Source organism: Helobdella robusta (genome assembly GCF_000326865.2).
Source record: "Helobdella robusta unplaced genomic scaffold HELROscaffold_13, whole genome shotgun sequence".
Lineage (NCBI taxonomy): Eukaryota > Metazoa > Annelida > Clitellata > Rhynchobdellida > Glossiphoniidae > Helobdella > Helobdella robusta.
This window is the reverse complement of record NW_008703718.1, coordinates 2,735,258-2,743,494: the sequence shown is the minus strand read 5'-3', so window position 1 is coordinate 2,743,494 and position 8,237 is coordinate 2,735,258. Positions and strand designations below refer to the sequence as shown.

General features: G+C 33.6%; 2 protein-coding genes across 2 annotated transcripts in view; one reads left to right on the top strand and one right to left on the bottom strand.

Annotated features, from left to right (window-relative positions):
• Positions 1 to 478, top strand: part of HELRODRAFT_168428 (hypothetical protein) — a gene marked incomplete at both ends in the record, with an annotated part of 3,617 nt that extends 3,139 nt beyond the window's left edge. Inside the window, one exon of the mRNA XM_009014289.1 lies at positions 444 to 478. Coding sequence (XP_009012537.1) covers positions 444 to 478 — 35 coding nt within the window. The remainder of the gene's footprint in view (positions 1 to 443) is intronic.
• A 1,826-nt stretch (positions 479 to 2,304) lies between these two features.
• On the bottom strand, positions 2,305 to 7,850 carry HELRODRAFT_185344 (hypothetical protein). The gene is made up of 14 exons (XM_009014288.1): positions 7,714 to 7,850; positions 6,707 to 6,900; positions 6,510 to 6,567; positions 6,144 to 6,227; positions 5,956 to 6,053; positions 5,519 to 5,677; positions 5,232 to 5,349; positions 4,878 to 5,035; positions 4,582 to 4,799; positions 4,419 to 4,491; positions 4,117 to 4,245; positions 3,811 to 3,906; positions 2,824 to 3,475; positions 2,305 to 2,791 (listed from the first exon to the last, which is right to left on the bottom strand). Exons 2-13 carry the CDS (start codon positions 6,887 to 6,889, stop codon positions 3,362 to 3,364), a joined length of 1,488 nt encoding a protein of 495 aa, XP_009012536.1. The 5' UTR covers positions 6,890 to 6,900; positions 7,714 to 7,850; the 3' UTR covers positions 2,305 to 2,791; positions 2,824 to 3,361.
• Between the last annotated feature and the right edge of the window lie 387 nt (positions 7,851 to 8,237).

The window sequence follows — 8,237 nt, the reverse complement described above, 5'->3', positions numbered from 1 at the left end:
TATGTGATGTGATGTGATGCGATGTGATAATGTGACTATAGCATAAAATTAATGGTGCCGATATTTTGAGTGGTATGGTAGTGATTCAATGTAACCTGATGATCTCAGCTCTTTTACAGAGATGAAATGATGAGTAACGTGACGGTGACGACGATTATGACGTCATGAGAATACATATATAACAATTTAAAGATGACGATGATGACAATGATGATGAGGAGGGAGACGATGATAAAGATGCTGCTGTTGCTGCTGGTGGTAGTGGTGGTAATAGTGCCGTTGTGATGATGACGACGACGATGACTATGACGATGATGATAGCAATGATGACGATGATGATAGTGATGATTGTGGCAATGATGATTGCCAATATTTTTGGTGGTTGAAATCATATGAGAAACACAATCTTGTTAACACAAATCAGTGACAAATAATCACAAAAGACGATGCAGAGGCGTTGATCCATCTGCCGTTTTAACCATCCATTTATTTGTACATGCGATTTTCATTCACTCATTCATTTCTTCTTTCCCACGTTCATTCACTCAATTAATTCTCTCGCTCGTTCATTCATTTTTTTTCACTCAATCACTCAACGTGTTACCACTCAATCAATTTTCTTATTTCAATTTTAATTTAGAAATCTGGGAAAATAAATTTGAATTTTAAAAAAATGTGTCAGTTCATTTCAATTCATCTCATCACATCAAACACCACATCATATTACTTACATTACATCACATAACCACGTTAGTAAAATAGCATCAAATTACATTAATTACGCAAAACAGCATCACATCAGTCACGCTTTTTATTACACTAGATTACATTTCATCACATTACTCGGAGTCACATAAAATTTCTAAAAAAAGCTACAAAATCAACGTTATCACCAACAAAAACAACATCAACAATAACATCAACAACACAATAAACATTAAAAAACCACAATCTCCAGCAGAAACAACAACACAACAGCAAAACACTACAACAACACAACTAAAACATAACAACAATGCAATAACAACACAACAACAATATAACAACAATATAACAACAACAACATAACAACAAATCACAACAACATACCACAAAACAACCAATCACAACAATAAAATAACACAACAACAACACACCACAAGTGGCACTTTTGCGCGGGCACACCTCTAGAACCTCGCCAGCACACAGCACTGTATAAGATGTTTGTTCGTGTGAATAATTTAGAAGATGTTTCTACTTTATTGTCATTGTATTGCTTCCATTTGCCAAATTAACAATAACTTCGCAATTTCGAGCAATAAATGCACGTTGCAAGCCAGCAAGCAAGCAAGCAAGCACTCGGAGTTGTCTCGATAGATGCAATAAACATTTCCTCATTAAAATCCATCAAATTATCAAATGGACCTGGCGACAGATGGCACGTTATAGAGGTAACTGTCCTCTAACTTACCATTGAGCATTTGGAAAGTTATGTTTATTAATTGTCTGTACGTACGTAGTACTGTGGGAATAAATTCATGATCATTAATTCGACTGTTTGAATTTTAATTTTACTCTCTATGTTTGGATGCACTTCAGCTGTTAAATCATTATTAACAAATTTTATTTAAAATACATTTGTTTGAAATAAGTTGTTGTACAAGATATTGAAATTTTATTCTTGCAGGCGATTACTTCTTGTCAACGCAGTTCCAAAAATCACACCGTAAGCAATTTATTCGAAAAAATTCTTGTAATATTACAACTTTCAAAATAATCATTTTATTGTAATGAAAATTTTTTTAACTATAAATTAGAATCAATAAAACTAAATAATTATTAATTTAATGAATAATATAATTACATACGCATATAAATACATATATAAAAATGGGTATGTGCATAAACGTAATTGAAAAAAACTTCAGTGATAGCATTGTTGCTGGTTATAATGATCGCATGTCTGGTCGGAGTCATCATCTTCTTCTGCGGGTATTGTGCCATCAAAAAGTTAGAAGTGTCCTCATTAAAATAATTTCCTAATTTGTGCTTTTTTTTCTTTTTTTATTGCGACGCTAGGCACTTTCACGTCATGAACAAAAATTCACGTTTGGAACATTTCACTAAAAGATGTAGCAATAAATATAAATGAAACTCGGACAGGAAACCTCTGAACAGCACAGTCAACTTGAACGCCGAAGAGGCCCAGGACGCCAGCTACCATCCCATCAGCCAAACCATCATCAACAAAACATCTCAACAACTACTGCTCTCCCAGCAGCAGCAGCAAACCAGCTACTGCATCGACAATCTGCAAAAGCAGCAGCAGCAGCAGATGTACATCAGCGAGGAAAACGAGTACGCATACGTCGACGATCTCATACAGCAAACTGAATTTAAAAAAGAAAATTTGAAGGACGCCAGTCAGAAGTACAGCACTTCCAACTACGACGCACCCGGCAGGAATAAACCGCTGCCAGTGCAGATGAGTTATCAGATGATGAACCAGCAACAACATATTCAACAAATTCCACCACACATACAACAACACAACATGTTGCCAGCACAACAACACATTCAACAACCACTTCCACCGCCTGTTATGGCCAAACCACAAATGTATTTTGCGCCATCCAATGACGGAAGTATTTCCATATGAACTTTACAACATTTCATTCTCACTGTTTTATTAGTTAATTCAAATTTATTAAATTTAGCATGCATAATCAAAAACTCACAACGGCAGAGCATTATATTCAAATGTGTTTGAGAAAACACACGCACACACACACACGCGCGCACACACACACACACTTGTTTTTCTGTTCCTTATTGAACCCAACAAAGCACATACACAAATGTTAAAAATCTATTCTATGAGGGATTTCGTTATGAAAAAAAATCGAACTTCATGTTGTCTGTAAAATTTATTATTTCAAAGCATATTTTTGTACTGTGCGTTATGCATGAAACCGTTTTAATAAAGTATAAAAATGATAAATATTTCGAGTCCCTGCCCGGATTGGCCTCCCACTCCTGTATGCATTGGTTGAGTGGGTTGGTTGATTGATTGGTTGATCCAAGTTTTCTGTACAGTATATTATTTCATTGTACACCTTCATAATACATAATACGCAATTCATGATACTGTTCGAATTGAGAATGAATGTACGTATGATAAATTGAAAGACAGAAACTCTATAGCAGAAAGTATAAATAAAAATCAATTAAACATAAACGTTTATCATTAGCTGACTGTCAGTTTCGTCTCTAGTTACAAATTCATCAAAATGACAAATACAAAACTAATAGGAGTAGTATTCCAGCTTGACATTAATAAAAATAACACGTGTAATCAGACCATATTGTATAAAATACGAGTTTATTTCTTTGAATTTTTATCCATTTTAACAAAGGAGGCAGTGGTAGAGAAATATTTCATGTTGCTACTCGGATGTCTCGTCTCAGCTGCTTGTGGATTGACTATCTCCAAACCCTGCCGTGTCGTTTCAAATATGAATGTTTGATTGATTGATTGAATGATTGATTGATTGATTGATGGTTAAACTGATGGATTGTTGACTGATAGAAGGAATGATTGGTAGCTGATGAAAAAATTGCTGAGCAAGTCAAGTTAAACCAATTCTTCCAAAAAAGTTTAAGCAAAGTAAAATAAAGACCCATTAAATGAAACATATACCTGTCAATTGGTTGAATGTAAGCCATCGCGATTTTAATACACTAAAAAACATGAGACCAAACAATTTTTACAAACAACTTGAAAAAAGGATTAACAACATAATGAAAAATGAAATTTAACAGAAGAAAAACCTGCAGAGGAGTGAATGCCACGCTAGAAGCAGTTCCTGATATCTGCTTCTTCACAGTCGTGCTGCCTCCCCATACTTGCTGCTTCTGCATCTTTTGCTACAATTTGCATGAAATTTATAAAAATCAATATGCTTATCTTCAAACTGTAACTCGTTAAACTATATTTTAGTCTTAGTTTTGATGAAAAACAAACAAGATAATGTTAAACCGCCATTAGATAAATTTGTAGAGCACCGTTTCCATAGTGCCTTATACAGTTTTTTTCAATTTATTACAACCCACACAGTGTTATGATCAAATAGGAACCTGGAGAGTTTTAGAGATTCGAGCTTTGGTCTTTGAATCGATGACAGGTCCTCTGATGTGTCCTGTCTTATTCTTGCCTAACGTGCCAAGAGTCAGTCCAAGGTCCTCTTGGTAGGCATCCTCTTCAATCTGAAAAATTTGTAGATACGCAACTGAGTTGTTGTAACGCATAACGGCAGATCGTAATATTTTTTGTAAATAGTAAAAATGTTAAAAAAAAGTATTTTATTATTAATTTATAAAAATTATTCATAAAAAAATTTGAACTGGATAAAGATATGAAACAAGTACAATTCACGAACCTCTCCAAAAGTCATCCTGTTAGCTGCTTTCCGCATTTCTGTCAGACCTAATCTCTCCTTCATCTTACGATACCTGCACATATGATAACGAAGATGAACATGCATAAATTTTTTGCAAATAAAAAGAAACAGTACTCGAATATGAACCAGAAACGAAAAGTACCTTCGTCCACCTCTCTTCTTCCTGGGGTAATCAATTGGAGCTGGCAGTGGTTTGATCTGCTTAACAGGGGGAGGTTCCTGCAACTTGTCCAACTTTTGAATGACGTCTGACTTCATCGTCTCCCCAGCTGATCCGTCCATGTTTTCATGGAAACTATCGACACGAGAGGCCAGGCTACACTTGCCTGCCACCAATCTGGCTGCCTTCCTTCGCAGTTCCTGGCGTGCAATTAACAGTCATTATTACCCTCACCCTTATTAACCATCTTACATTCATTATTACGACATTACACTAACCGGCGGAGCACTTTGTACAAAGTCTGAAAAGTAGATGTATCCAGTGTGAGGCATGATGGCCTTTGTCGAGAAACCGGACAAAGTTCTCTTTTGGGCACCAAGTAGCAAAACATTACATGCTGGCATCTTACTCAAATGTGTTAAGCCTCCAGCAACACCTGTAAGGAAAACATTACATCAACTGATTCCGTGCTAATTCTACTAAAAATTTCAAATTTTTTGGTACTCTCGCTTAAAATTAACCAGCTCTCAACTAAAAAAAAGTTATAACATCAAGAGTAACAAAACCAATCCCAGCGAAAAAAACGACAAACAACAGCGGCCACAAAATGAACAACGATACAAAGTACACACCCATGAGTTTGGCAGCAGTTGAAGCTCCAATGATGACAGAGAGGTTCGGTGCAATGAATGTCATTCGAGACTCAACATACTCGTGAATCAACTGCTTGATTCGAACCAAGTCGATGGCCTGGAAGATTGTGACGATGGTGAGGGTGATGTTTATGATGAGAAGAGAATAGTGCAGATGAAGACCAAGTGGCTAATGATGAAAATGGAAATTTTATGAAACAGAATCACAAGATTTAGCTCAAATTAGTTCAAACACAGTTGCATAAGACAAAGAAAGACGAACAAACCATATCACAAGCATCCATGACCCGGTTCAAATCTTCCTTGGAAAGTTCTAGTCCCTGTGTGGTTGATGCTGTAACACTGACGACCATGATGGTGGCGGGAGAGAGGAACTCTTGAAGGATCTCGTTGTTCTTTGATTGATCTATATTATTCCTAAGTTCCTGTGTTGTGCATAAATACTCATATAGTCTGGTGCCAACACTTCCCAACATTTATTTCATAAACTCATTGACATCAATCATCATCTTTGCCTATAACAACTTTTAAACTGCATCATACACAGATGACCATTCAGTTACTTGACTCTTCTTATTCAACAAACATACATCCAAATTCACAAAAAAATAAAAAAAGAATAAAAAATGGCGTTATTATTCAAATTAAATAAAAAGAATCGTCATAAATAATAATATTATTGACAACAACATTAGCGACCAACCTTAATTGTTCGTACATATTCTATGGGAGTCTGAACGAGTGATTCAAGCTCTGGAAATCTTTTGTTGTACAAATCTCTCACATATTTATGAACAAGATCTATGTATTAACAAATTTCATCTAAGTAAGTATGAAAATTAATGTGTAACAAAATCAGTCAACATATCGTCTGTCTACAAGTGCGCTTACTAATTTCCGTATCGATTTCGACAGTGATGTTGTTGGCCTCGACTATCAACTTATACTCTGGATCTGCTTCAACTGGACCACACTCTGTAATGCAAAAAAATTACCATTACTTACCTCACATAGAATCTGTAACTAAAAGTTAACTCAGAAAAGAGAAATAATAAATTTCTAAGAATAATTAAACACAGCATCTTGTTTCCAGCAACATCTAATAGAAGAAAATAATTAAACAAATGCTTCCATGATGCCATGTTTCATTAAATCATTGATTGAACCATTTAGCATGCTTGGTAAGTGAGATTACAATTATGTTGGTTAGTTGGCATTTAAAATAAAGTTGTTACTAAGCAACTAATCTAAACAAACTTTCAGCAGATTTTGACAATTTTGAATAATGTTCCACCTCCTTCAAGATTCTGTTTAACTGTAAATATTTTATAATAATAAAATTGTTGAAACTCCTTTTTAAAAAATATTGTAAAAAATTTTTAAATTTATAAAACATCGCATCAGAAAAGAAAATAATTAAATATATAATATTATAATAATGAGATGAAAGATACTTCTTTACTGTCTCTCAGCTTAGCAATGCTGTTAACTGAGAGGTCAGCTTTGGCTTGAGGCATTGAAACATCTTGAATGTCGTTAACATCCATCTTTTCCTCCAAGCCAACATCCATCATCATCAAGTCGTCATCTTGATTGCCATCTTCCAATGCAGCTAGCAACTCATCGGCCAACGACATCTTCTAATAATCTATATAATAAAAAATCTTGAAACTAAATTCAACATGCTAAACAATCATCTGGTTTATAATTTTATATACATATGCATAGGGTATAAGATTGAATTAAAATTAAGCTAATTCATTTGTTAATAAATTGATTAATGATGCATAAGAGTTATTAACTAATATTATTTGTATCAGCTCATAAAAAAACTATTAAATTAAACTAACTGACTCAATCAATGAAATAATTTTTACAAATTGTAACTAAGTTTTTCAGTGAGCCATGCTCCCAACTCTATGTATAGCAAGGGGGAAGCCCTAGCAGAGCTGCTTAGCATGGTTTTTTTAATACAGCAAGTGAGAGAGATGAGATGATGTTGTCGTTGTGCATATGTAAAATTGTAAACATATCTATATAAAACTATATAGATAGGTTTGTATAACATTATATTACTATATTATTATATATATATACTATTATATTTTAGGGTGAGCTGAACTGATCTTTGGTTGTGCAATCAGGGTTCAAAAGTTAAGATAAGTGCAAAAGAAAAGTGAAAAATATTGACAATATCTAGTTATTTATAGCAGTGATAACCCAATTTCTGATTCAATTCACAGAACAGACAATCATGAAGAAGCGCAACATTAAATTTATAAATAAATTACAATAAATAAAATTAACAATAGAATAATTTATATGACAATAAATGAAATAAAACAAAGTAAACTAATAGAGAAAATTAAAAAAAAGCATGCAGTGTACAGAGTACCTACAACGTACATGAAAAAAATATGAAAGGCGAATAGAACAGTACGTACTTAAAACGACGACTAACTTTTTAGGTTTTAATTTCCTTCTAGTCTCTGGACGCAATATCAATAATATTATTTTATATTAAATATAATAAACAATCAAAAAGAATAACCAATATGAACAATATACCGTAACGCAACACAAATAATTTTATCTAAAAGTGCACACGGTATGGAAAGAAATCTGCTTTTTAATTCTGTTAAAACTTCGACTTTTATGTATATGCGAGTTCAGATTCTATTTATATGTGCGAGTTACATAGTATACATATACAGTTATACAAACATGATGAAAGGAGTTATTGTATGAATTCGTACTGTATTTTATGGATATATTATACATGCATACATATACAGTGAAAATTTGATTTCGTTGAATTTGGGCAGAGCTTTTATGGCTAGCTATTTTATCTACTGCTGTCTTTGTAAAGTTCTCAAGCTATGGACAGTGTAGGAAATCAAAGTTTGTTTTAATTTTTTTATTAAATTTAATAAAAACTAAAAATATAAGTTTAACCTATAACTACGACTGTTTGCTTATATATAG

Excerpts from the sequence above, each read along its gene's own strand:
- HELRODRAFT_185344 (XM_009014288.1), bottom strand. The coding sequence starts at position 6,889 with ATGTCGTTGGCCGATGAGTTGCTAGCTGCATTGGAAGATGGCAATCAA. Across the intron at positions 6,568-6,706 it reads AGCTGAGAGACAGTAAAGAA|TTAAACAGAATCTTGAAGGA; the intron begins GTATCTTTCATC and ends AAATATTTACAG. Across the intron at positions 3,907-4,116 it reads GAATCTCTAAAACTCTCCAG|CAAAAGATGCAGAAGCAGCA; the intron begins GTTCCTATTTGA and ends TGCAAATTGTAG.